General features: G+C 50.3%; 1 protein-coding gene across 5 annotated transcripts in view; it reads left to right on the forward strand.

Annotated features, from left to right (window-relative positions):
• Window positions 1-6,842: 6,842 nt before the first annotated feature.
• Window positions 6,843-27,162, forward strand: part of ERICH1 (glutamate rich 1) — a 109,318-nt gene continuing 88,998 nt past the window's right edge. For 3 of the 5 annotated variants that reach the window (XR_004033915.3, XM_060291640.2, XM_030830392.2), the window contains exons 1-2: window positions 6,843-6,969; window positions 21,048-21,194. Coding sequence is in view for 4 of the 5 variants with exons in the window: in XM_060291640.2 (XP_060147623.1) it covers window positions 6,948-6,969; window positions 21,048-21,194 (169 nt within the window). In the remaining variant the exon portion in view is untranslated. Of the gene's footprint in view, window positions 6,970-17,482; window positions 17,661-18,726; window positions 18,859-21,047; window positions 21,195-27,162 lie in introns of those variants that run through there. The other 2 variants (XM_070044634.1, XM_060291641.2) reach the window with 2 other exon arrangements.

Consider the following 27,162-nt stretch of genomic DNA (forward strand, 5'->3'; position numbering starts at 1 on the left):
CGCCGCGACCCCGGCCCGCGCTTGCGGCCCGGCCGCCTGGCGCGCCTCGCGCGCACGGCCCGGGGAGCGCGCGCACCGCCCGCCCAGCCAACTGTTGCGCGGGGAGCGGCGGTTCACGCGGGGACGGCGGGGGACAGGAGGCGCCCGAGTGGCTCCCGGGGCCAGAGGCCTCACCGCTGCACGCGGAGCAGGTGCTCCCGGCGCTGGAAAGTCAGCCCGCGCGTCCGACACGCACCCCGACACCTGGCACAGCGCGGCCCGCTAGGGAGCGGTAGGGGAGACACGCGGGCGCATCGTGCGAGGGATTCGTGGACGCGGTAAAGTCTCCCCATACCCGGGACGCTCACGCGGCACAGAGGACGCGGAGAGATGTGTATCCTACATGTTGGCAAGGGTATCGATGGGCTGCCCCTCCTGCTACCTAAACCGAGCCTCCACCTTTCCATGCGCGCTCCTCCCCGTAGAGAAACATGCCGCCGTGTCTTCGCAGGGAAGAAGGGTCACCACGGGGTCCCTAGGCCCAGGAACAGCGTCTCTCTGTCGGTAAACCTGGGGCGATGGGGTCTGGACGCCTTCGCGCGTCCGCTCCCCCAGCGCAAAGACCACAGCAGCCGGGGGATAAGGAAGGAGAATCGGTTCAGTCGAAATTCTGTTCACGACCTGCAGCGAACTGGAACAATTTAGCGACTTTGGCCATGTTTTGATAGACTGGGATTAAATTCATGGGAATGCGCTTCCAGGGTGGGACTGCCAGGGGGAGGGAAAGTTACCATGGCCTAGCGTGAAGCCGCCGCACCGGTAACCAGAGACCAACTGGCTTCGTTCCCGCTTATCCCTGTGTTTTACCTGACCTTGGGCCAGTCCCAGAGCCCCGGTTTTTAATACATCTGCAAAACGGAGCTTTCCACGTCTCTAACTGGGCTGTTGTGAAGTTTAAATGAGATTAAAGACATGAAAGCTTCTAGAATAAGAGAAAACACCAAGATGAAAGTTTATAGGAAAGTGGGCAGGGTTTAGAATAGGAAAAGAGAATCAGGTGACCAAAAATATTTGGGATGAGACTAACCAATCTTTTCCAGAAATTCTAAGATCTTTAAATAAGAGCACTGTCTCCATAATATTTCTTTATATAATTGATCACTCACATTAATCAGTTGCAGCTTATCTTCATAACAGAGTTCCAAATGCTGAGGGAGTGGATACAAGATGAAGTAAAGAAACCTGCCCACAATCACATTTCTCCTTAGTGTTTATCTTCCAACTTGTCTTCTCTGTCAAAACCAATGAATTGTGTGTTCCAAACCTCAACCACAAATCTAAGTTCTAGATCAATTTTTCAATTTTAAAATGTACTTTCCCTTTACTTCCCTCCTCTCCATATTTGTCCTCATCCTTCCATCTTTCTTAAATTAATTATTTAATTTTTATTTTATATTGGAGTATAGTTGATTTACAATGTTGTGTTAGTTTCAGGTGTACAGCAAAGTGATTTAGTTACACATATACATATATCTATTCTTTTTCATATAGGTTATTACAGAGTATTGAGTAGAGTTCCCTGTCTATACAGTAGGTCCTTGTTGATTTCATCCTATAAAAATTCATTTATTTATTCATTCACACAAGAGCAACAACAAAAATAAGAAAAATGTACTGAGTGCCCATCAGGTCTGTCAAAATGTGAGCAAAACAGATAAGCCGTCTCTGGCCCCTGGAGCTTCCAGTCTAGAAAGAGAATCAGTTTTTTAAAATAGCACAGTAACATATAATTACAAATTATAATTACTTTTCTAAAGGAAAGTAGAGGGTGTTATTGAATGGTAGAAGGGCAACCACACAGCTCTGAGATGAGAGAAGAACCCTTTTTGGGAATCTTCATTAAGTCTTTGTCTTCCTCTGGTTCTCCCACAAGCAGGTCCTGAGACATGAATTTGGGTGCAGGTAGTTTATTTGGGAGGGTGAGGCAGGAAGAGTGAGACAAAGAGGGAGGGAATGTTATTAACATTGATGCATTATCAAGCTGGCCACCCCTGTGGAGAGTGGGATCTCAATCTGGCTGGGGATCCCCAAGGGCACCGTGTGGAGTGCACCTCAGAATTGCCTGCCTTCAGTAGAAAGGCTGGACATTTTTCCATCTGATCTCCATCTGCCAATGACTGCGTGTTGCTCCCCCCACCCCAGGTTCCTCTGGCTGAGTAAGTCCCACAGCTTCAGAGAAAGCCGTGAGGCTGAACTGAAGGGCTTAAGGTGCCCGCAGGTGAGTGCAAGGGTCTCTACAGCAGAACCAGCATGAAATCAGAAGGCCACTTCTACCAGAGCCCTGGAGAAGGAATGGGATTCAGGCAAGAGTGGGGCAGGGAAAGGATTTCAGGTAGAAGGAAGAGCAGGCCTGAAGACCCAGGGGAATAAACAGTCAGAGAACCAGAACACAGTGAGCGCGAGAGAGAATAGCATGAATGCATCCGGAGAGCACGTGAGGGGTGTTCAAAGGACGTTTTAAGGACTCTGAGTTGAATCTTATATACAGTGAAATTTTTTTTTTTTTTTTTTTTTTTTTTTTTTTTTTTTTTGCGGTACGCGGGCCTTTCACTGTTGTGGCGTCTCCCGTTGCGGAGCACAGGCTCCGGACGCGCAGCCTCAGCGGCCATGGCTCACAGGCACAGCCGCTCCGCGGCATGTGGGATCTTCCCGGACCAGGGCGCGAACCCTTGTCCCCTGCATCGGCAGGCGGACTCTCAACCACTGCACCACCAGGGAAGCCCTATACAGTGAAATTTGACATAGGATTTTTAGCAGGGAAATAAGATGGTCTGCATAGACAATCATGTCATTTGTGGACAAAGACAATTGTATTTCTCCCTTCCCAATTTATATACCTTTTATTTCCTTTTCATGTCTTACTGCATTAGCTGGGACTTCCAGTACAATGTTGAAAAGTGGTGAGAGGGGCATCCTTGCCTTGTCCCTGACGGTGGCGGGGTGGCATCTAGTTTCTCACCATTAAGTGTGAATGTTAGCTATAGGTTTTCTGCAGATGTTCTTTATCAAGTTGAAGAAGTTCCCTTCTCTTCCTAGTTTGATGAGAGTTTTATCATGAATTTTGGATTTTATTGGATTTTGTCAAATGTTTTTTCTGCATCTATTGATATGATCATGTGATTTTTCTTCTTTAGCTTGTCAATATGGTGGATTACAGTCATTGATTTTTCAATGGCAACGAGATTTTTTAAAGGTCATTTTGGCTGCTCTGAGGAGAAGAGATAGAGTTGGGAATGGGAGTGAGGAAACAAGAACGGAATTGGGGAGATCAACTTAGAAATGCGTGGATAAACTGTAGTGAGAGATGATGAAGACATGAACGAGACAGTGGAAGTAAGAAATGATGCAGGTAGAATATACTTGCTGTGATTTCTTCGATGGGTCATGGGGGAAGAGAGGGAGGAGAGGATGCCAATGAATCCCAGGTCTCTGCAGCTGGGTAGATGGTGCTTCTGGGAGACCACTGAGTGGATACCGACAAGTGTGCACTGGATCCTGTGACATGAGGTCCTGTGACTTAAGCAGGAGCAGTTACAGCAGAGAAGGATGGAGACACATATGGGCAACAGAGTCAACCGAAGATGACAAAGTGGAGACTGACTTTGTCGTCAACTCTTTCAAGAAGTTTGAGTGTAAAAGAGATGAAAGGAACAGGGCTGGAGGGAAAGAGATGGTTTCTGGGAAGATCTCGTTGTAAGGTTAGAAAGTCCAGAGCTGCTCGAACACTGCTGGGAAGCTGAAGTAGAGAACGAGGTCAAGTGTGAACTAGTCAAGGATACCATTCCGTGTGCACTCCCTCTCTCCTGCACCATCTATTGTTAAATAGACTTGATTGTTTAGAGCGGTTTTAGGAAAATTGAGGAGATTTAGAGCGGTTCACAGGAAGATTGAGGAGAAGGTGCAGAGATTTCCTATATGCCCTCTGACCCTACCCATGCACAGCCCCCGCCCGCCCCATTATCAACATCCAAACTAGATGGTCCGTGTATTACAACTAATGAACCTATGTTGACGTGTCACTATCACCCAGAGTCCATAGTTTACATTGGGTTCATTCTTGGGGTTGTATATTCTATGGGTTAGGATAAATGAATAATGACATGTTTCCACCATTATAACATCATACAGAGTAGTTTCACTGCCCTAAAATGCTTCATCCCTCCCATCCCAACCCCTGGCAACCACTGATCTTTTTACTGTCTCCATAGTTTTGCCTTTCCCAGAATGTCATAGAGTTGGAATTATATACAGTATGTAGACTTTTCAGATTGGCTTCTTTTGCTTAGTGATATGCATTTAAGTTTTCTCCATGTCTTTTCATGGCTTTTGGTAGCTCATTTCTTTCTAGCTTTATAATAGCCCATTGTCTGAAGGCACCACAGTTTTCTTATCCATTCACCTGCTGAAGGACATCTTGGGTGCTTCCAGGTTTTGGCAACTATAAAGCTGCTATAAATATCTGTGTGCAGGATATTGTGTGCACGTAAGTTTCCATCTCATTTGGGCAAATACTGGGGAATGAGATTGATGGATCATAGGGTAAGGCACCACCAAACTGTATTCCACAGTGGCTGTGCCCACCAGCAATGATGAGAGTTCTTGTTGCTCCACATCCTTGTCAGCACTTTATGTTGTCATATGCTTATTTTCCATCTGTCTATCTTTGGTGAGGTGTCTGTTAAGGTCTTTGACCCATTTTTTAATTGTGTCATTTGTGTTCCATTACTCATTTTCAGTCTCAACTTGATCAGATCCTTCAGCACATAAATTTGGTGTGTGTGGCATGTGTATTTTCTAAACAACCCTCTTTTGATTATATGTGTGTATGTGTGGTGTGTGTGTGTGTTCTGTCTTTAGGGACCCTACAGCTGCTACCCCATCTTGGGTCCAGTAGAGAGAGATCTGAACTCAATATCTTCCATTTCTCTCCTGCAATTCTCTCTACCGAATTCCCATCAAGCTTTTGCCTCTACCACTTCAACGAAATTACTGTAATCAAGGTCACTGAGAACCTGTGCTTGATGAATACAATTGTCTGTGATGGGTCCTCAACATCATTTCAGACCAGCGATGACATGACTTGGCTTCAGGACAGCTCACTGTCCTCCCGGCCCCCCTGCCCTTTCCCTCCTCATCTCCCCACCTTCTAGAAGTTAGAGCCCCTCAGAGCTGTCCTTGCACCACTTCTCTATCTACACTCCCTCTTAGAGCTTTAAATGCACCTACATGCAGACAAACCCAGCTGTATATCTCCATCCTCATCCTTTCTCCTGAATCCTAAAATCCTATTCAGCTGCCTAATTGATGCCCACATTTACACGTCTAAGGAGCACCTCAAACCTAACATGCCTGGCACTGCACACCACCCAACAATGACCGCCCCCTCTCCACCCCCCAGGGAGTTTTCTCATCTCCTTGGGACCACTCCAGCCTCCCAGTTTCCAAACCAAAACCTGGAGCTGTGCCACACTTCTCTCCTGCCAAAGCCACTCTTGGTCAATCAGAAAACCTCTTTTGCTCTGTCTTCACATATATCCAAATCCAACCACCTCTTCCCACAGCCTCATCCACCACTACCCTGGTGTTAGCCACCAGGGTCCTTCTCACAGGGATGGACTCGAGCTGGCCTCCTGCTTCCCCCACCAAATCTGATCTCAGCTCAGCAGCTCAAGCCACTCCTTCAAGATGGGCTTCAGATAATTTCACTCCTCTGCTCAAAACCAGCCGTATCCTCCACCTGACTGCCTGGGAAACGTAAGGCTGATCCTCGCGTCTTCGCAAACTTGCCCAGCACCACCTGCTTTCCTGTCTGTCGGTGGCTGTCACTGTCCCTGCTCGCTGTGCTCCTGTCGCACGGGCCCTGTGCTGCTCCAGGCCTGGACGGTCCCTTCTGCTTTGAGTGCTCTTTGCCTGGACATCACCAAGCCTTGCTCCCTCCGCCTCAAGCCTGGTTCAATTACCTTCCAGGAGGCCTTCCTGACCCCCCACCTCTCCACTCTGAAACCCCTTCCCGGCGGGAGGACAGTGACGTGCTCTCTGTCTCACGAGGACTTGTCTGTTTGTCAGCCCGTCAGGAGGTACCCCGGCTTCCATAGCAGGGCCCGGCACAGACAGGCTCTCAGGAAATAAGTTCTCCAAGAAACGGATTCAAGGAAGAAGGGTAAACAATAAACCAAGGTCCCAGAGAAGGTGAAATGGTTGGAGGGGAGCATAGGGAAGAAATCCACCTGCCGCAGCAGTCGCAACAGCGGGCAGAAGGGGTCAGTGCCACAGGGGTCAGGGGTCAGGGGGCGGCGGTCTTCCTGGTCAGTCCCCGGGCTCCCCTCTTCCCAGTTTCCTCTCTGCTCTGAGTCCCAGCTTCTGCGGTACGATAGGACCCTGGCCCGATGGGCGCTCAGCAGACCCCTCCCACTGCTCGCATCCCTGTGCAGCGCTGGGACCCAGGGTGACACTGTGGGCGGTCACCCAGGAACACAATCCCGCCCCGCGCTGACCTCCTCCCAGCGACCGCCTAACCCCTGACTCCCCTCCTGCTGACCCACTAACCACCTCTCGCTGACCCACCCACCCGCTTCCAGTGACGGTCTTGTGATGACCCCCTAACCCCTGACCCCTCCCGCTGACCCCGCCCCATGACCCCTCCGCAGCCCAGGTCGGCTCACCCGGGTCACACCCTTTCCTCTGAGCATGCTCGGAGTACTAACGCCCACGGGCCATGCCCACAGCGCGCCTTAGAGCCAATCTGCAGCCGGTGTGGGGCTGATTGGCGTTCAGCGGCAGAGACCGCGGATCCTGATTGGGCAGGCCTGCTGTTGTGGACGGGCCTACAAGGACGGAGTCCGGAAGTGCAGTCGCGCTGCTCGAGCCTGGGCTGGGGTCGCAGGGGTCGCCGGGGCGGCGAGGCCGGCATGGCGGCGCTGCGGAGGCACGGTAGGCGGGGATCAGGGGTCTGTGGGGACGGGGAGCTTTGGGGGACGGAGACTCTAGGCCCTCGGGACTGTGGGGACCCGGGACTGTGAGGACTGTGGGAACCTGGGGCTGTGGGGACGGAGGCTGTGAGGACGGGGACTGTGAGGACCCGGGGCCGCGAGGACGGGGATTTTGAGGACCCGGGGCTGTGAGGACGGCGACTGTGAGGACCCGGGGCTGCGAGGACGGGGACTGTGAGGACCCGGGGCCGCGAGGACGGGGACTGTGAGGACCTGGGGCTGCGAGGAAGGGGGCTGTGAGGACCCGGGATTGTAAGGGGCTCCTCCCAAAGCCCAGATTCTGACTCTCAAACCATTTACTTGCAGGGATTCTGAGTTTCTGGGCACGTAACTAGTGTTATTAAGCTATGGTAGTATTTTTAGCCAACACCAAAGGCAGGATGGATACATTTAATTGGTTAACCTGGCACATGCCTTAGAATGAATGTCACAGATACAGGGAACTCCAGACACCTCATGGAAAGCCCCGCAAAGTTTTCATTACCCTATAATCATTAATATTAAAATGAAAAAAGGGAAGATTCTATTTTTCCCAGTTTTATTCAGATATGATTGATATATAGCACTGTGTGGGTTTAAGGTGTGTATACAGCGCAGTGACTTGATGGGCTATGTACTGCAAAACCACCAGCCAATAAGTTAACATCCATCACCTCGTATAGTTACACAATTTCTTTTCCTTGTGATGAGAACTTTTAGGACCTACTGTCTCTCTCAGCAACTTTGAAATTCTCCATACAGCAGTGTTAACTATAGTGACCATGCTGTACAACTACATCCCAAGACTTACTTGTCTTATAACTGGAAGTCTGTACCTTTTGACCATCTTTACCCAGTTCTCCCATCCCCCAATCACCTCTGGCAACCATCAGTCTGTTCTCTGTATCTGTGAGCTCCTTTTTTCGATTGTTTTTTTTTTTAGATTCCACAAATAAGTGAGATCTTACCGTATTTGTCTTTGTTTGACTTATTTCACTTAGCATAAAGCCCTCAAGATCATCCATGTTATTGGAAATGAAAACATTTCCTTCTTTTTGGCTGAGTAGTATTCGCATGTGCTTTATTCATCCATCCATCAGTGGACACTTGGGTTGTTTCCTTGTCTTGGCTATTGTGAATAATGCTGCAGTGAACATTGGGGTGCATGTATCTTTTTGAGTTAGTGTTTTTCTTCTCTTTGGATAAATACTCAGAAGTGGAATTGCTGGATTGTACGGTAGTTCTATTTTTAATTTTTTGAGGAAACTTCATACTGTTTTCCATAGTGGCTGCACCAATTTACATCCCACCAACAGTGCATAAGAGTTCCCTTTTCTCTGGGCTTCCCTGGTGGCGCAGTGGTTGAGAGTCCGCCTGCCGATGCAGGGGACACGGGTTCGTGCCCCGGTCCGGGAAGATCCCACATGCCGTGGAGCGGCTGGGCCCGTGAGCCATGGCCGCTGAGCCTGCGCGTCCGGAGCCTGTGCTCCGCAGCGGGAGAGACCACAGCAGTGAGAGGCCCGCGTACTGCAAAAAAAAAAAAAAGAGTTCCCTTTTCTCCATATCCTCACCAACACTTGCTATTTCTTGTCTTTTTGATGATGGCCATTCTGACAGGTGTGAGGTGATGTCTCACTGTGTTTTGATTTGCGATTCCCTGATGGTTAGTGATCTTGAGCGTCTTTTTGTATAGCTGTTGGCCACCTGTATGTCTTCTTTGGACAAACGTCTGCTCAGCTCCTCTGCCCATGTTTTATTCAGATTGTTTGGGGTTTTGGCTGTTGAATTGTATGGGTTCTTGCTGTATTTCAGGTGTCAGCCCCTTACCAGATATACAGTGTACAAATATTCCTTCCCCTTCAGTAGGTTGCCTTTTCATTTTGTTGACAGTTTCATTTGCTTTGTAGAAGCTTTTTAGTTTCTTTTGTTTGTTTTTGCTGTTGTTGTCTTTGCTTTTGGTGTCAAATCCAAAAAAATCATTGCTGAGACCCATGTTGTCAAGGAGCTTTTCCCGTTTTCTTCTAGGAGTTTTATGGTTTTGAAGGTTTTAGATATGTTTCTCTTTTTATTTGGATTAGTTCGGGCCATGGTTATTTTTTTCCTCCTCTGTGTTTAAAACAGATGGTTGTGTTTTTGCCCTTTGAAAGGAAAAGCCCAGTGGCAACTCTGGTTAATAAGCATTTGCTTAAAATAGGAAGAAGAAATGAATTTCTCAGTAAGGCAGAATACAGAGAAGAGTAAATAGTGTTCCCAGTCTGTGGCTTCCTTTGTAGAAAAACACTTTGCCCGGCTTCCCCCGTTGCTCTGAGCCCCAGGCGTTAAGACTCACCTGGTCAGCCTTAAAGAACAGATCATCTCATAGTGACAAAATTCCTCAACAGTCAGATGTTAGCTCCAAAGCGGGCATTACAGTATTTTGATGGGTTCCCAAGCTACTTTTTATAACCCCCACCAGCGGTGGAGCCAGCAGGCTCTGCAGACTAACTGTGAGGTTCGCAGGGGTAGCCCTGACCGAGGCCTTCATGGGCCCCTGTGGCTGGTTGACCCCCTGCACCCTGACTGGGCCTCCTCTCCTGCCTGGGGCTCTGCCCTCATTCGCCAGCACCTGCTCTCCAGCCTTCCGGTAGTGCGGCCTGGCCAAGCCTGGCGGCAGCGCCCTACTCCCAACCCTCAGCTCGCTGCACCCAGAGGACTCGACTTTTCACCATCCATCCTCAAACAGGCCTCCTTCCTGTTGGGTCTCTGACAAAGTTACCGAGTAAAGTTGGGCTGTTGCAGAACATCGTGGTGAAAGGCTGGATTAGTAAGTCTTGAAAGCGTCCAAGCAGCCATTGTAAGTGAGAAACGCAATATCCATTCTCCGCATCTTCTTAACTAGGTCGCAGGAGCAGTCGTGCTGGGGTAAGAAACACTGAGGACCACTCGGTGGGGTTTTAGCCGGAAAAGCTTCTAAGCGCTTGTACCGGGTTGCGGTGTGAACCAGGGCCGCCTCTTGTCTTCCTGGTCTGCGGGGCTCGTGACGTGGACCCGATGCAGGCCGAGTGACGGTGGAGCAGATGCGACGGTGGAGCAGATGCCCCGCTGGCCGCGCTCGGGGCGCCGTGGGCCGGGGCGGCGGAGGCGGCTGCAGGGCTGCAGCGTATCTGGGCTTCAGAGGAAGAGGCCCGGCAGGGGGGGGACTGTGGGGCTGCTAAGCCCAGAGCTCTCCAGCCCGGGGTGCCTTGGGGGCCAGGGTGAGGGCAGCTGGGCGAAGTGCTTCTCTTCTCGGGAGCCCTACCGCGTGCCTTGGAAGAAAGCCCCTCAGCTGGAGCTCAGGATGAGAAAGCATGAGTCCGGTGGGCTGGCGTGCTGCCTGGGGGGCGGTTCTGAGGCTTCCCTACAGGTCGGCGTCTGCTGGGTGATGGGGCCTCCTATGCAGTTTGTGGCAAAGCTTCTCGGGATGAAAGGAGGCTGTTGCCTTTGCAGCAAGGCTGCTGGAGGGAGAAGTAAATCTTTACTGTTCTCCCCTTGATGCCGGGGAAGCCTGTGGCCTGTACTGGAGGCCGTCCCTTGGGCATCCTTTGGGAGCTTCTGGGTTAACAGGCAGCGGTGGGTCCTGCACAGTGTGGTGGGGAGAGCAGGTGAGCGTCCAGCACAGGGTTACGGGTGAAGCCCGGTGGGGACTGTGGAATCAGGAGGGATCTCGGGACAGCCCGGCGGGGCGCTGCGGAGAGGGAGCTGCACTGAGGTTCTCTGGCCTGCTCACTGGAGGCTGACTGCTGAGGGGTGTCCTCAGTCCAGTGTCCCCCCACCTCCCAACAGGCACCTCGCCCCTTTTCAGAAAGTCCGCCAGCTCTGCTTCTGTCCGTTGCAGCTTCTCCGCTTGGAGGATGTGGAGCCTTGTCCCCTGATGCACAGACCCCAGCGGAGCCTGGGGCGCTCGCCCTTCCGGGCCCGCTCCACGCTGGCCGTGGACTCTCAGATGGGCGAACGTGAGGGCCATCCAGGGCCGGGGTCCGGGCTAGTAGGAGGACACTGCTGTCATCCCCTCCCTGCTACTCGCGTGTGTCTGTGTGTAGCTGTATGTGTGTGCGTGTATGTGCATGTGTGTGTCTGTCTGCATGTATGTTCACGTGTGTGTGTGTGTCTCCCCCATTGCACCCTCAGACTTACACTGCCCGCAGCTTCCTTTGGAGTCTCAGACCCATGGGTACTGGCTGGGGTCCGTCTCAGTTGGGAAGACGCCACTTTCCTTTGTGTTGAGCCATGTGCCTCGGGCGCCCCAGCAGGTGGACGAGCAGTTGCTCACTGACCTGCAGGAAGAGCCCAACTCTCTTTATCCACAAAAGTGTCACTTCGGTGTTTTCTTCTGTGTTCAGTGTGATGCGGCAGATCCCTTCTCTTCTGGATTAAGAGCCCTTTTTCCTTTCAGCGATCTTCCAGGACTGAACGTGCGTGCCGCAGGGCCTGGAGAGGGTTAACGCAGAGATGGGCCGGGGCCGGAGCGGGGGTGGACACGGTGCGGGGAGGAACTCCGAGCTGGAGGGGAGGGGCCCAGGCCACGGCATGGGAAGTGGGGAATAACTCAGGGACCAGGGAGGGGGCTCAGCCAGGCGGGGACATGCCCTGCAGGGTCCCGTACCTTGGATGTGACTGGGGACCGGGGCTCAGCTACCTCCTGACCACTGCTAGTGGTGAGCCTCACACTGCCCTGGGACGCGGGTGGGGTCACTGTCATCTCTGGGGAGTGCAGAAAGCCTCAGCCTGTGGCCAGCAGCAGGACAAGTTGGGCTTCGGCACACCAGCTTCAGGTCTGGTTCCTCTGTCACCATCCCCTGTGTGTGACGAGCCCCACGGAGGCGGTGCCACCCGGGGCAGAGCCAGCGAGGTTGGACTAGCGCCCTCCCCGCCGGTCAGTGCCCGTGGCCTGGCACTGAATCTGTCCAGGAGGCCAGCGGCCGAAGGGAGGATGGAAGACGTGAGGGTCGAGGCTAGGTGGGGGCCGTTGGGGCGGGGGAGGCGGGAGGTGTGCTGGGAGCAGCGGTAGGTCTCTCTCCCGGGCTTGACAGGTGTCACGCGGGCGTGTGTGCAGGTTGCGGCGCACCGGTGAAGGCGCTCCCTGGCACCCTTGGGCCTCGTCTGTAAGGTGGGGGCTGTTCTGTGTCCTTTCACGAGCTGGTCAGTCAGGAGCGGCCGCCGGAGGAGGCTCAGGACAGGCCCAGGAAGGATGGTTTGTTGGGCTCTCGGGTCCTAGAGGCAGGGCCACGCCAGGCACGTGGGGGGATGGCCAGGGGGTCAGGGGGCGGAGGACAGGACGGAGGGAAGACTGAGGCCACGACCTTTACTGGGATTTCCAGAGGAAAGGCAGGCAGGGCGGAGGGAACACGTACGATTGGCTGCTTTTAGTGATTTTGCCGGGCTTTGGGTGACAGGGCTGCCCCGAGCCGCCAGGCACCTGGCCCGGGTGTTTCGGGCAGAGGAGGGTCACCTCCCCGGGGGCGGGGCAGGCGGAGGAGGCCGGGCCTGGCCGGGCTGTCGGCATAGGTCACAGGCGGGCTCCTGGCTGGGCCCTTGGCTGGTGGGGGGTTGTCTCTGCCCAGCCAGGCGGGACTTAAGATGTCAGAGCATCACAGTAGACAGAAAATTTAAGATGTATGACTACTCGGTGAACAGCAGAGTCATAAGGATTAACGCGGGTCACGTTCGTGAGGCGTGAGGCCCAAGGCCCACGTGAGCAGCCTGCCATCACTGTCACCCTGGGTGTGGGACGTGGAAGCGGCCGAGGGGGACCTTGTCGGGAAGACAGGGTGCACGACCCAGCGGCTGGAGAGACGACAGCGCCCGGACAAGGCTTCAGGACTGTGGGAGCAGGACGGTTCCTCAAGCAGAGGGTGCCAGGTGCAGTGGGGGCACGATGGGGAGCCAGGGATTCTCCCTGCTCGGCTGGGGCGGCAGAAGCCAGTGGGAGGATGGGCACTTCCTCCCCAACATCCTCACCCAGAGAACAGGTGACCCGGCTATGGTCAGGCAAGCCTTGTGCCCTTTGGGTTGAATTCCAGATCTGTCTGCTGAAAAAGCCAATGTCGATTAAACTGGAAAAAAAATAAAAGTATTGGAGTAAAAGTAATAGGTTATCCTCTGTCTCCCCATCGTAATGAGGCAGCTTTCCGAGTTGCCTTTGAATGTCCCCTCAGCCCGCCCCGCCGGGTCTGTTGCATCTCGTCTTGGTGAGAAAACAAGACAGGCTGGGAGCTAGCTGTGTCTGCTCTCCCTGCATCTCCTGGGTTAGGACGCAGTCACCAAGCCCAACAAAAATGATCACAGCCTTATGTGCACTTAACATGTTTCTGAATAGCTGATGGCATAGTAATTGCTGCTTAAAAAACTGCGAGGAAAAATTTTGGACAAAGTTTAGAATTTTTTTTTTTAAGTGTTGAAGTTTTGGGAGAAAATGAAAGTTTAGTGGATATCTACCTCTTAAATGGGGAGATCACGTCAGACTGGTCATGGCGTAGGATTCCAATTGTGTCCCATTTGAGTACTATTTCTGGTCTTATTTTGAGAACTATCTTCCTTTTAATTAATATTTCAGAAAGCTTGCCAACTGTTGCTTAAATCTTAGCTAATTGTTTTTCCATTTATAATTCTGTGATGAAAGTCATTAACAAACTATCATTCATTGAATTTGCATACTATATTGAGCGTCTCTTTCTTGTGAAGTGATGTAGTGCTATTATCAATTTATTCCTTTATTCATCAGCATCCATTAAATACCTTCTCTCATTATAGGGATAAAATGGGAAAAGAAACCGTATTGAATATTGTGGGAGAAAAAGCTATGGAGAGGTTGGCAGATAAACATAGTCTTTACTGAAAAGAGAAAATTTAAAATGCTGTATCAGATTCCAAGAAATACCCTAAGAAAATTTAAAGTGTCTCTTAAGCTCTACAGATATCAGGTGGAAAAGGGAATCAACTGAGTCAGTGTTTACTGAGGTTGGGGAACTTCTTCCTTTTCTTTATGATTTGTCAGTGTGTGTTTGTTTTGCAACATTTTCTCTACTATGCCAGCCTAAGGTCGGGAGGCTGTCATCAAACAGGGAAAAGGGCCACAGGGAAAGTTTCAATGAATTTCCATTTCTGATCTTATTTTCAGTAGCAGTTTTTCATTTATATATGATTTCAAAAAGCCTGCCAACTCTGGTTTCAAATTCTAGATAATCACTCTAAAAACGTACATCATAAAACCATTTGTTCTGATGTTTTTCTCTCATAATGAAGTATCTCGAAGTCACTTTTTAGAAGTTATTTGTTAATATTGATGGTATCTTTTTTTATTTTTGTGTAATTCCTATAAGCATGTGGCCCCATCAGTTTTACTGTTTCCCATTAACATCCACCCCTGGAAATATAGTTTTTTAGCTAATTTTATTCCTCATGGCCCCAGATTAGCTCCACGTGTTTTTTTGTCCTCTGAGAGTTATGCTTTTCTGAGAGACAGTGGTTCATAGGGATGATTTGGCTAGAGAATTACAAATGACTCAATATCATTTCTCATCTCATCCATTACCAGAAAGATCTACAGTATATATTTAGTAAAAATAAATGTATAGTTTTACACCAATGGTAAATAAAGTATATTGTGTACATAGATGTTGAGGGAAATGTGTATCACTTTACCATCAAAGTGAACTTTTTTAAGGAAAAGAAAAATATTTCTGACATTAATGGGGTGACTTAGTGGTCTCAAAGATCAGAGGTGGGCTTCGCTGGTGGCGCAGTGGTTGGGGGTCTGCCTGCCGATGCGGGGGACACAGGTTCGAGCCCCGGTCCGGGAAGGTCCCATGTGCCGCGGAGTGGCTGGGCCCGTGAGCCATGGCCACTGAGCCTGCGCGTCTGGAGCCTGTGCTCCGCAACGGGAGAGGCCACAACAGTGAGAGGCCCGCGTACCACAAAAAAAAAAAAAGATCAGAGGTGCTTTTTTTTCTATCACATAGTTTTCATTTTCCTTTGCTTTTTTCAGAATGGAATATTATGGAAGAAAAAGTTCCTATTTCTGTTTCTTTTTTTTCATGAGAGCCTTTTCTAATAGAAAGTACATGCACCCAGTTTCCCCTGATGAGGAAGCTTTCCCAGCTGGGAGGTGTGCCGGGAGCACTGTCTGACTCGGGCAGGAGCCTGTTAGGCATTCTGCCCTAAGACCACAGCGAAGGAGACCTAATTCCTTGAAATGCTGCCATTAACACCTCTGTTAAAAATGGAGCAAACCCCTTCCTTTTTTATACGCAACTGTTAGATTTTAAAACACGTGATTGTGTGGAAGAATAGTTCAGAATTGAATAGTTTACCACCAGCAGTCAAACTATCTATTTCCTTTTGAGTTCTTCCCAGGTGTCTACTTTCCAAAGAACACTTTACTGAAATTTTATTATTTGGCTTGTGTCTTTAACCTGAAATAGCAAGTTTAGACGGCAGTCCTCTCTGAAAATTATATCAAAATGACTTAATTCCCCTGTGACACAGAGACTTGATCTCTCTGTTTGGTATTTCGTCGCATTAATTTCAGACAGGATGTTTTTCTCCACAGTGACCTTTTTCTGTGTCTCTCATGTCCCAGCTCCAGTCGCCCGTCGCGTGGTGATTGTACTTGTCTCCTGCAGGCATCAATGTCCATTCCCCTGCTTTTTTATGTTCCGCTGATTGCTTTTTGACAGACAGCAGAGTTTCAAGTTACAACCTGCTCTTGCTGGGAGAGGGGGACGGCACAGGCAGGAGGCCAGCGGTTCACTGAGCTCCTGTGGTGACACAGAGCTGCCTTCCTGGACCCAAGCACCTTGCTCTTTTTTGTTTGTTTTTGAGCACAGTGGAAATTAAGCAAAAAAGAAACTTTTAATCTCTAAATTGATTTTTAGGACTATGTTTGCAGTAGGTACAAGGGCGCGCGCACACACACACACATACGGAGGCACAAGGCGCCTTTCAACAAACCAAAGCTGACAGATGCTTTTTAAAAATGATGTTTTACTGTGTTCCTACCCTGAAAAAAATAACCTTTCATTTATGTTCTGCTTTTAACGTGAATCCCTAAGTAGGTTTGGCCAGTTAGAATCAAGTCCCTATTTGTAGGAAACCGGCAGGCAGTTCATGGGGTACCCAGCTCCTTCATAGCCCTGGAGGCTCAGAGAACTGAGAGTCCAGTGGCTACACATTTCTTTTGGTCTAAAACAGCTGGTAATTTGTATTTAAGTAAACTACGAGCTCCGTTTGTGATAGGAGCCCCATGTGACTGCACAGGAGCGGGTCCATCGTCCCTTTGAAAAGCAGAGGCACTGATCACGGGCTGGTGGGGGTCTGGGCAGGCAGGTCCACGCTGACAGCTTGTTTGCTTCAGAGGATGATGTTCAGACGTTCAGTGGTCTTACTCCCTGCGTTGTCTCAAATGCTGGGATAAAGTGAAATTCACCAAGGAACCCTCCAGCAGTATTGGTTGGTAGAAAGTATTGTTTTCATTCTGTTTGTTACACATTGCTCTTTTAAAGCTGATTTTGAAAAATTAAAATCACATTATTTTTAAAAAGACTATGCTTTAACTTGTGGCAACTGAAAGTATTAGACATGTATATTTATCAGCAAAATTATTTTAATCTGAGGTACCTGGATATTTGGAATCCGTTAAGACTTACTAGTTAAACTTCTCATTGAAGACACATCTCCCGCTTTTGCTGTTGGGATGCCCGTCCTGACAGCTCTTTGAGATCATCTGTTCTTGTGCCTGTTGACAAGACACTTGATAATTATCTCACGGATCATGGATAATAGGATGTAAAACCTGCATCTCCTCTCAGAGCAGTTTTGTTCCTGTGATAACGTTTATTACAAGTCGTAGGGGTGGGATTGATGGAGCACATGTGCTGCCGGGGGTGGGAGCCTGCAGAGACTCCTGGAGAAAGTGTGTTTTTGCTTGTGAGGTTTTTAACACACATGAGTGTGAGATGGAAATCATGCTGCCTCTTGGGTTTACGAGATGCTTACACCCATTTAGCTTAGGAGGATAAAAGTTCTCCTCTTTGTTTTAGTTTTTGAACTACTATGCTCAATTTTAAATTTAAAACTTAGGAAAATTGTCTTTCCCATTTGATGAAGTGTGAACTGTGCAGGCCCTCTGGCCTTTATGAATTAGCACATCTGAATCCGTGTACTGTTCTGCCCACGGTCACCCTCCAAATATTAATCTTGGGATTTAAGCGTAGAGTATGACACTTTTATATTTAAGTTGTACTTTAGGAACATTTGTTTTGAATTTTGAGTGCACAGCCTGTGTTCCCTCGATCGTAGATGGTGCGTGCTATGCGTGCTGAGCCCCCGCCCCGTGGTGCAGCCGCGAGCCCTCAGAAGCACATGGACATGTGGTGCGTCCTCCTTCCCCGTGGGAATGTCCGGTGCTCATGGGGCTGGTTCCCGCTCTGCTTCTCTGATGTGGGCCCCTGTGTCTGCAGTGGCCAAGACGGTCCTCCCTCGAGCAGCCGTGGTTGTTCAGCCAAGGACGGATGTGACTGGATTTGTGTTCAGAACGGGGACGCACCCTCCTCCTGGACACAGGCTCCTTGGAGACATGCCGACCCCAGGGCGCAGGCAGAGGGAGAGCAGATGAGCCTGGAGCAGCTCCTGGTGCCGGCAAGTAGCCACATGCTCTCAGTAGGCGGGGGGGGGGGGGCATCAGGCGGGCAGCGCAGGGGCTGGCGGGCCGACAGTGCCCCAGGCCAGGCCATGGGCGCAGGGCGAGTGGGGAAAAACAGTTCAGTTTTGCTTTGTTGAAATACCGGGCGCTGCGGGCCATTGGGTGGGCTTGCCTGCTGTTGGCAGTGGGGTCTGGATCTCAGGCGAGCTGGAGGACGTTTCAGCTTTCGTCCCGGCCTGAGACGGGAGTGGGAAGGGAGAGAGGCCGGGAGTGAGGAAGTGAGAGCCCCGTCGTCCACTCCTGTGTCGTCTCTGTAGCACACCTGTGTTGTCAGTCTTGCAGCCTCGCCCACAGAGGTGTTTCTGCCCATTTTACAGAGGGAAACAGTGAGACTCAGAAAGACCTAGGAGTGGCAGAACTGTGGCTTAACCCAGTTGAACCCAACTCCTGGAGGGATCCCTGTTGGGTATTGTGGGAGAGGGGAGGAGCTCTGCGTGGGGAGACCTGCAGGTTCGCCCTGTGCTCTGAGCCTCCTGCTGACCGAGAACCTCCTCTCCTCTCAGAGTCACGAAACTTTGCTCCCTGGTAACGAGGTTGAGGAGGCAAGTATTGAGCCCTTGAGTCTTGTGCTAGATTTAGTTTTTAAAATGTCAGTGGGGACACTACAGGGCCTGGCAGCCCTGAGCAGGGTCCCATAGTCAGGAGACATGGAGGGGGGCCCTGTCCCTGGCAGGGCTGCCTCTGGTGGGGCGTTGGCTGGGATGATGTTTGAACCCCAGCGATTGCCACCCTTCCCTATCGGGGAGGCCCAGAGCCCAAAGCAAGACCTGGCCAGGCCCCGTGGGGCGGGCGGCGGGGGAGCCTGGGTGGCAGATGAGGCCGCCCTTGGACCACAGCCCTCAGACCCAGGCCCCTTATAAGGAGCTCTCAGCTTCCAGAGCCAGGTGTGAGGCAAGCTTGTCGCCCCCAGACCCCACCCAAGTTGGCTTCTGGCCCCCGGGACCTCAGCACTGGAGCGCTCAGCCTGGGATTGTCTGAGTCTTGTCCTGAATCTTGTCCCTGAGGAAGGACCACGTGTCCTAAACCTCCCAACAGGCTGAGGCCCCTGCAGCGGTCGTGCGGGGACACCGCAAAGCCAGCGAGTGGAGAGCCAAAGGACCTCGAGAGCCGGAGGCTTTGCAGACACGCCGCCAGGTAGCTAGCGCCTTGGTGAAAACCCCTATTAATTAGGCTGTAAATACAATTTACGTACGCAGTCCGGTGAATTCAGTGAAAGCGCCACGGGCTTCTGTTCTTTTCCTTGCCCTGCACACCACCAATGTCTCAGCTCAGGATCCACGGCAGAAAGCCTAGGCGGTGAGTTCCTGGCCAGCCTGCTGTGTGCCGCGCCCTTGCCGCCTGTAGTCAGGGCACCTGTTCAAGCAAAATGGTGAGGTGCCCAATCCGCTTCAGTGTTCCCTGGAGAAGGGGCCTTCTGGGGGCCTGGTTTGCACTGGTTTCTCCCCGGGATCGCTGTGTTTTTATGTCGGGTTCTTCGGGCTGTGTGGCTGCTCAGCTGTGGTGCAGGCACTGCTTGGTGATGACCTGTGTCGGGTTTTCCTGTAGTGTTGTTTTGTGTTCAGATACACACGTGTGTGCAGAAGCTTCGGCTCAGAGATGACCTCAGCTGGACGCCCATGTCAGCTGCCGCCAGCCCAGGCGAGTCTCAGGCCCCGAGCTTCCCCGAGTTTGTTTTAGAGCAGGTGCCCAGTTAGGATTTTACCTTAATATTTGTTCTAGTTCATAAAAATGCTGACTTGTTGATAGTTTGTAGGTAAAGTTTATTTTATCTGCCTTTGGTTTCCCCTGGAAATTGCCACCCAGTCTTCTGGAATAGAGTGTTTTCCCCTCTGCCATTTAAGGAAATGCACAGGACAGTTCAGTTTCTAACGGAAACTTGGAACCTACCCTCTGGACGTGTCTTTGAGCGCCGGTCTAACAGAACAGCCTGTCTCCCCGTGACGCACGCACTGCCCGGGGCTGTCTGCAGAGGCCTTGAGAATATTCTGAGCGGGGCCCTGCGCTGTTCAAGCAGGCAGAGGTGGGGGTTGGAGTCCAGCATTTCCGGGACCCGAGACCGTAAATGAGGGCATCGTCGCCAGAGGCAGTTTCTTCCATCCAGGGCCTCCTGGCCAAGCGGGCAGCCAGCCATCAGGCCACCGGGCCAGCGGGCGGGTGGCATCAGGACCCCGTGCTCCTCCCAGGCGCCCGGCCAAGCACTGCCTGGGCTTGAATAGTTTTCTGAGAAGGCCTTTCGTGTTTTTAGACCCAAGTTGTGTTTTTTCCAACTAGTACCGGTGGAGGGGGTTATTGCTGCTGCGAGGGCTGTCTGAGCACATGATGAAATGAGGAGTGGTCTGCGTCTTTAGGGTTGTGCCTCCCACGTGGGGACAGGACCCTGCCCTCTGTGACCCACAAGCCACTCGGTGGCCCCTTCAGACTTCCCCTCTCACGTCACCGCGTCCTCAGTGGCCCAAACATACATCCTCCACCTCATCATCTGAAGAACTCAAACCCTTCTCCGGGGTCCCAATTTCTGCCCCACGGTGCTTGGTTACTCCAGAGCAGCTCTCTCTCTCTTTGCTGGTTTGTTTCTGAATTTAATGAGGTTAAAACAGGTTCATTGGGTGAACCTTTTCCCCTCACCTTTTCTAGGATGCTGTTTTGAGATTGTACCTGTTGTTCACACTTAAATCAGGACAGAAATATTTATTCATTGTGGCAGCTCTTCCCCTCCAGTTAGATCAGAATGTAAACTAAAATAAACCAAATGAAGACTCTGCACACCCTTGTGAGAACCTAGCCGGCTGTGCTGGTCCCCGGCGGGTGCCCTGGAGGGAGGAGCCGGGGCTGCCTGGGGCCTGCCCAGCGTATCTGCTGTGAACTGACGTGGACCCAGCCTGTCTAGGGCTGCGCTGGGGCCCAGGACCTCAAACCCTGATTCTCAAAACACCTCGCAGTCTGTGCTTTATACATACATTCAACCAGAGACAAGGTGAGGGAAGAACAGAACTGTGAGCCCAAGTGCGGCCCCCAGGTGTGAGCACAGGTGTGAGCGGCTCCTACCTGTGCCCACACCTGTGGGGGCATCCAGTGCTGGGGGGCAGCATCCTTTCAGGGGACAGTGATGAGGGGTCCCCTGATGGGGACGGTGCTGGGGGTCTTCTGAGGGGGACGGTGCTGGAGGATCTTGGGGGGACAACCCCAGTGGTGTCCTATAGGGGGCAGTCCTGAGGTAGTGATGTCGTGATATGTCTTCGTTTTCTATAAAATCCATTTGCAATTTAAATAAAACTGCCGTCAGTAATTCTTTTCCTTTCTTTTGCAAATTGATGCCTCTGTAGTGTTTGTTGGAAAAGTGCTGAAGAAACTGTATCCTGAGGTTCCACGTGGCCAAGAGAAGAGGGCCCCAGTGAGTCCAGCCTGCAGAAACCCACCTGAGAAAGTGGCTCCTGAGAGAGTGAAGGGCGGGGGCATCCCCCTCATGACAGGTGAGGGCGGGTCCCTGGACATTCCCCAGGAAGCACGTGCCTGGCCTCAGGCCACTGGGGTGTCACCTCAGGGGACGGGCAGGTGTCGTTCTGCTCACGCTCTGGGAGGACAGTTACTTCACTTGGGGAGGGAAGAAGCCAGCATCGGTGCCCCCAGCTGGGGACGAGGTCAAGTTCGCCATTGGTGTTGAGTTCATCTACATGCTGTTCCCGGTCGCAGAGACTGGACCCTGCTGCCTGGTCTCTCATCTGCCCTGTCACCCTGCCCCAGTCCCTGGCCACCCAGGACGCGGTCCTGACGTCTCTCCTGTTTTAGTCTCCTGTCCATTGCTCTTCACAGATGTCTGTCCAAGATCCTCACACAGTGAGGTGGTCGGCCGTGGAGGCTCCTCTCACTCTGGTTCCCCATCAATGCAGCGGTGTTGCCCGGCGAGGGGCCACTAAGTGGGACACATGGAAAGAGGCCAGGCGAGGTGGGGGCAGCCCTGGCTGCAGCCCCTAGTGCCCAGGTGGACGTGAGAGGGCAGAGTTCCCAGCACCCTTTCTCGGGTCAGTTCTGTTTCTCTTTGGCAGTGGCCCCTCACGGGGCTCTGTCCTAGAGTGATTCTGTTCCTGAGCGCTGGTCTCTCCTGCTGGCCTGGCCCGGTAACCTTATGTCCACAAATCCTGGCCCTCCCTGGACCAGATCTCAGTGGCAGGCCCGACAAGCCCAGGGCATGCCTGCTGCCCACAGGCTGGATCTCCAGAAATAATCGTGCCACGCCTGTTTCACCCATGAGATGGCCAATGCCTGCGGACGAGGGGAAAGCGTTCCCCCCCAGAATGGGGGGCTGCACAAGCTTGTCCTTCAGGATGAACCTGGGGCTGCCGAGTTCCCTTTCTGTGTCCTCATGTGCCTTGGTGTGGTTGGGATGCTCTGACCCCCGTGTAGCATCCCCCCAGGACCACCACTCTCTGGCGCACCTGCTGCTGTTCTGACAGAGAGCCTGCCAGGTGTAGGATGGACTCCCACCCCTGGAGTCACACTAAGGAATAGTGGCTACTATTTAATGCTGTTTTACCTTTCAAAGACCATACTGTCGTGGGCTGAATTGTATCCTCCGTAATTCATACGCTGAAGCCCTGACCTCAAGATGTTGACTGTGTTTGGAGACGGGGCCTTTAAAGAGGTGATTAAGTGAAACGAGACCATTAGGGTGGGTCCTAGTCCAATGTGACTGGTGAGATCAGGAAGAGATCAGGACCCGGACACGCACAGCAAGATGACTGCATGAGGACACGAGGAGAAGACAGCCATCCACACGCCAAGGAGACAGGCCTCGGAAACCAGCCCTGTGACACCTCCATCTCGGACATCCAGCCTCCAGAACCAGGAGAGAAGGAACACCTGTGCTCAAGCCCCCACCTGTGATGCTGCCCAGAAAACTAACGTGACACCCGTTCCACCTGTGAAGGACGCACGTGGTTTTGAATAAGCACAGCACAGCTTAGCAAGGCGGGAACCGTAGGGAAGACGTGCCGCCTACGTGAGGAGCAGGCGTCCCTGGGTGTTCCTGGTTTTCTGTCCAAGTTTGACTGAACCAATGTTCTTAGTCTTTTTAAAAATTTTGTTTTTAGCGTTTATTTGCATTTTCTTCCCTCTTCTAACTTGACGGTTTTAACAGCGATTTTTCACTAATAGTAATAATCTGGGTGGTGTCTTTCCACGGAAGCTCCAGGTTCAGTCATGTCATTTCAGCAGGCGGCTGTGAGGTGCTGTTGTTGTTCAGTATGAGGATGTTGAACTAAAAATCAAGATGCTGATGTAAAGTTGGTTCAGAATGTATCGATTACGTGAAATGACCCGTACGGAAGGTTGAGAAGCTTGTTCCATGGAGCAGATGCCTGGTGTGAGTGGATGAGGGGGCCCTGAGCATGCGGAGCCTCCATCACGTCCGCCAGGAGCTGGGGGTGGGCCCCAGCTGCAGCCTGAGCTGTGATGGGCAGTGGGGCACCCATGGTGCTGAGTGGTGATCGCCCCGTGGTGGCTGGTGCCAGCGGCTGTGGCACAGTCGGAGGATAGGACAGGATAGACGCCAGTGCCCGGATGGAGTTGGCCCAGCCAGCATGGTGATGGGGCCAGAGGAGAGGTCCCATGAGGACCGCAGGTCAGGTTTCGGCCCGTGTTCTCGGTGGACCTCTCCACCCATGTGATTTCTCAGACTGCAGACTCTGCGTGTGGTGCTTGCTGTCTAAGGCAGCACAGTGTGCCTTGCGCAGTGTAGACTGGCCACCTGCCATGGCCTAAACTAAGGGGGAGTGTTTAATGAGGATGTGGTGTGACCAGGGCAGTCTCACTGGGTCCTAGAGGGGCGTCCAGTTGCTGCATTTCTGCACACCCCACGCTTTCTCCCCTTCCAGACCACCCTCTGGCCGCCAGGCATCCTGGAAGGGGGAGGGGTCTGGTGGGCAGGACCCCCACACCCTTTCTCATGGCTTCAGGCCACAAATAGAGGAGGCATTTCTGATAGTTTTAGTATTTCACAGATGCAAATGAGCCTAACTTATATGCCCTTTTCTGAAAACTCCATACAACATGCAGCAACTTTTTTTTTTTTTTTTTTTTTTTTGCGGTACACGGGCCTCTCACTGTTGTGGCCTCTCCCGTTGCGGAGCACAGGCTCCAGACGCGCAGGCTCAGCGGCCATGGCTCACGGGCCCAGCCACTTCGCGGCATGTGGGATCTTCCCAGACCAGGGCACGAATCCGTGTCCCCTGCATCGGCAGGCGGACTGTCAACCACTGCGCCACCAGGGAAGCCCTATTTTTTAAAGATAAAATTCATTTAATCTAAAGTTTACCATAACCATTTCAAAATGTACAGTTCAGTGATTCTTAGTATACGCACAATGTTATGTAACCATCACCACTAATTCCAGAACATTCTTTTCACCCCAAAAGAAACCCATATCCATTGCAGTCATCCCCATTCATGCCTCCCTGCTTTCTGTCTCTACAGATTGTGTATTCTGGACATTTTGCCTGAGTGGAATTGCATAATAGGTGACCTTTTGTGTCTGCTTCTGTCACTTAGCATGTTTTCCAGGTTCATCTGAATTGTAACGAGTATCAGTGCTTCATTTCTTTTTGTTGCTGAATAATATTCCATTCCGTGGATATACCACATTTTGTTTATCTGTTCATCGATAGACAGATATTTGGGTTATTTCTACTTTTAGGCTTTTATTAATAACGCCACTTTGAACATCCCTGCACAAGTGTTTGTGTGGACATGTGTTTTCAGTTCTCTTGGATATAAACCTAGAAGTGGAATTGCTGGGTCATGTGGTACTCCTATGTTTAACATTTTGAGGAACAGCCAAACTGTTTTCCACAGCAGCTGCACCATTCTTCATCACACCAGCCATGCGGGGGGAGGGGGGGGTCCAGTTTCTCCACACCCTTGCCAACACTTGCTATTTTCTGTTTTCTTACCCTACTAGGCTAACCATCCTAGTAGGTGTGAGATTGCACCTCACTGTGGTTCTGATTCCCGTTTCCCTGATGACTGGTGATGTTGAGTGTCTTCTCATGTGTGTGTTGGACATTTGTGTATCTTTTTTAGAGAAATGTGTATATAAGTCCTTGGCCCATATTGTAATTGGATTGCTTGTCTTTTTGCTGCTGAGTTGTAAGAGGTGGTCATAATCTGGACACAAGAGCTTTATCAGATACATGATTTGCAAATATTTTCTCCCATTCCATGGGTTAGCCTTTCACTTCCTTGATGGTGTCTTGAAGTATAAAACATTTTAATTTTGATTAAGTCCATTATATCTATTTCTTCTTCTGTTGCTTGTGTTTTTGGTGTCATTTAAAAAACTGTTGCCAAATCCAAGGCCACAAATTTTACATCTAAGGTTTCTTCTGAGTTTTATAGTTTTAGCTCTTACATTTAAGTAATTTATCCATTTTGAGTTAATGTTTGAATATGGTGTGAGGTAGGGGTCCAGATTCATTCCTTTGTCTGGATATCCAGTCATCCCAGCACCACTTGTTGCAGAGACTGTCCTTTCTCCACTTGGCACCCTTGTCAAAAATCAATTGTCCAGGGCTTCCCTGGTGGCACAGTGGTTGGGAGTCCACCTACTGATGCAGGAGACACGGGTTCGTGCCCCGGTCCGGGAAGATCCCACATGCTGCAGAGCGGCTGGGCCCGTGAGCCATGGCCGCTGAGCCTGCGCGTCCAGAGCCTGTGCTCCACAACAGGAGAGGCCACAACAGTGAGAGGCCCGTGTACCGAAAAAAAAACAAAAACAAAAACAAAAAAAATCAATTGGCCATAAATGTTTGGGTTTATTTCTGGGCTCTCAATTCTGTTCCATTGGTCTCTATGTCTGTCATTATGCCAGTACCACACTGTTTTAATTACTGTAGCTTTGTAATAAGTTTTGAAATCAGAGTTAAGAGTCTTCTAACTTCGTTGTTTTTCAAGATTGTTTTAGCTGTTCGGGGTCCCTCACAATTCCATATGAATTTTAGGATCAGCTTGTCCATTTCTGGAAGAAAAAAAAAAAGGAAGTTGGAATTTTGATACAAATTGCACTGAATTTGCAGAACACTCTGGGGATTAGTGCCATCTTAACAACATTAAGTTGTTCAATCCATGAATTTCGTCTAGCTTTCCATTTAAGTCATTTTTAATTTCTTTTAACAATGCTTTGTAGTTTTCATTATAAATTTTATACTTAAAAAAAGTTTATTCCAAAGTATTTTATTCTTTTTGATACTATTGTAAATGGAATTGTTTTCTTTTTGGATTATTAATTGCTGGTATATGGAAATACTAATAAATGCTTTGACCTTGCATTAGGCAGTGGTTTCTTAAATATGGAAATATAGATTTTTGTATGTTGATCTTGTATCCTACAACTTTGCCAAACTTAATAGCTCTAACAGGTTTTTTTGTGTATGTGGATTTTTCAGGGTTTTCTATATACAAGATCTTATCTGTGAGAAGAGATGTTTTACTTCTTCCTGTTCAATCTGGATGCCTTTACTTCCTTTCTTTCTTGACTAATTGCCTTGTCTAGTACTTTCAGTATAATGTTGAAATGAAGTGGCAAGAATGTGAATTGTAATCATTCCTAATCTTAGAGGGAAGCAGCCAGGCTTTCTCAATGGAGTATAATGTCAGCCGTGTGTTTTTCATGCTTTCTCTATTGAGTGTAGTGCCAGCTGTGGGTTTTTCATGCATGCTTTGTCATTTGAAGTTCCCTCTAGCCCTAGTTTCTTGAGTGTTTTTTAATCCTGAAAGAGCAACATATTTTTTGAAGCAATATGCCTTGGGAATTTTGAAGAAAAAACAATTCATTTGCAGCTAGAAAAAGAGAAATCTTGGCTAAAGACAAAACAATGAAATCACAATCAAATAGACAAATACAAGTTGTGGGCAGGTCATATGAAACATTCTGTAAAGGTCATCTGAGGATTTGCTTGAAGGCTAGATGCTTGTGGAGGACACAGTTTGGCGATAAGCAGAGCTGCAGGTGTGTCCAAGTCTTTTCAGTGTTGGAAGAAGCAGCCAGATGAGGAAAGGGGCCTTTGTCAGTCAGTCCTTGGATGAGGTTGAGAAAATGTTCTTTGTACAGTTAGGACACAGCATGCTGATTCTGGTAACTATTTGTTCACTTGGCAGAAGTGTTTGTTTGTTTGTTTGTTTGTTAGTTTGTTAGTTTCAAAAGGGCATTGGTGATTCCATTTGTTCTTAAAGATGAGGGCATGATCTGTAAATGGCCACAACAATCGGTGTGTATGCATTTTGATGAATTTCCGTCACCCAAGAGCCCATGTTGGACCCTTATTATTTGTTATTGCTTTATATCTGTATATATTTTAAAGAGCCAGGTAATCCCAGAAGAATTATAAAAAACAGCCTTGTGCCCCAAGCTCCGTGACACAAATACACCGATCGTGAAGGCTGCGGCCG

Source organism: Globicephala melas, chromosome 21 (genome assembly GCF_963455315.2).
Source record: "Globicephala melas chromosome 21, mGloMel1.2, whole genome shotgun sequence".
In the NCBI taxonomy this organism is placed as follows: Eukaryota; Metazoa; Chordata; class Mammalia; order Artiodactyla; family Delphinidae; genus Globicephala; species Globicephala melas.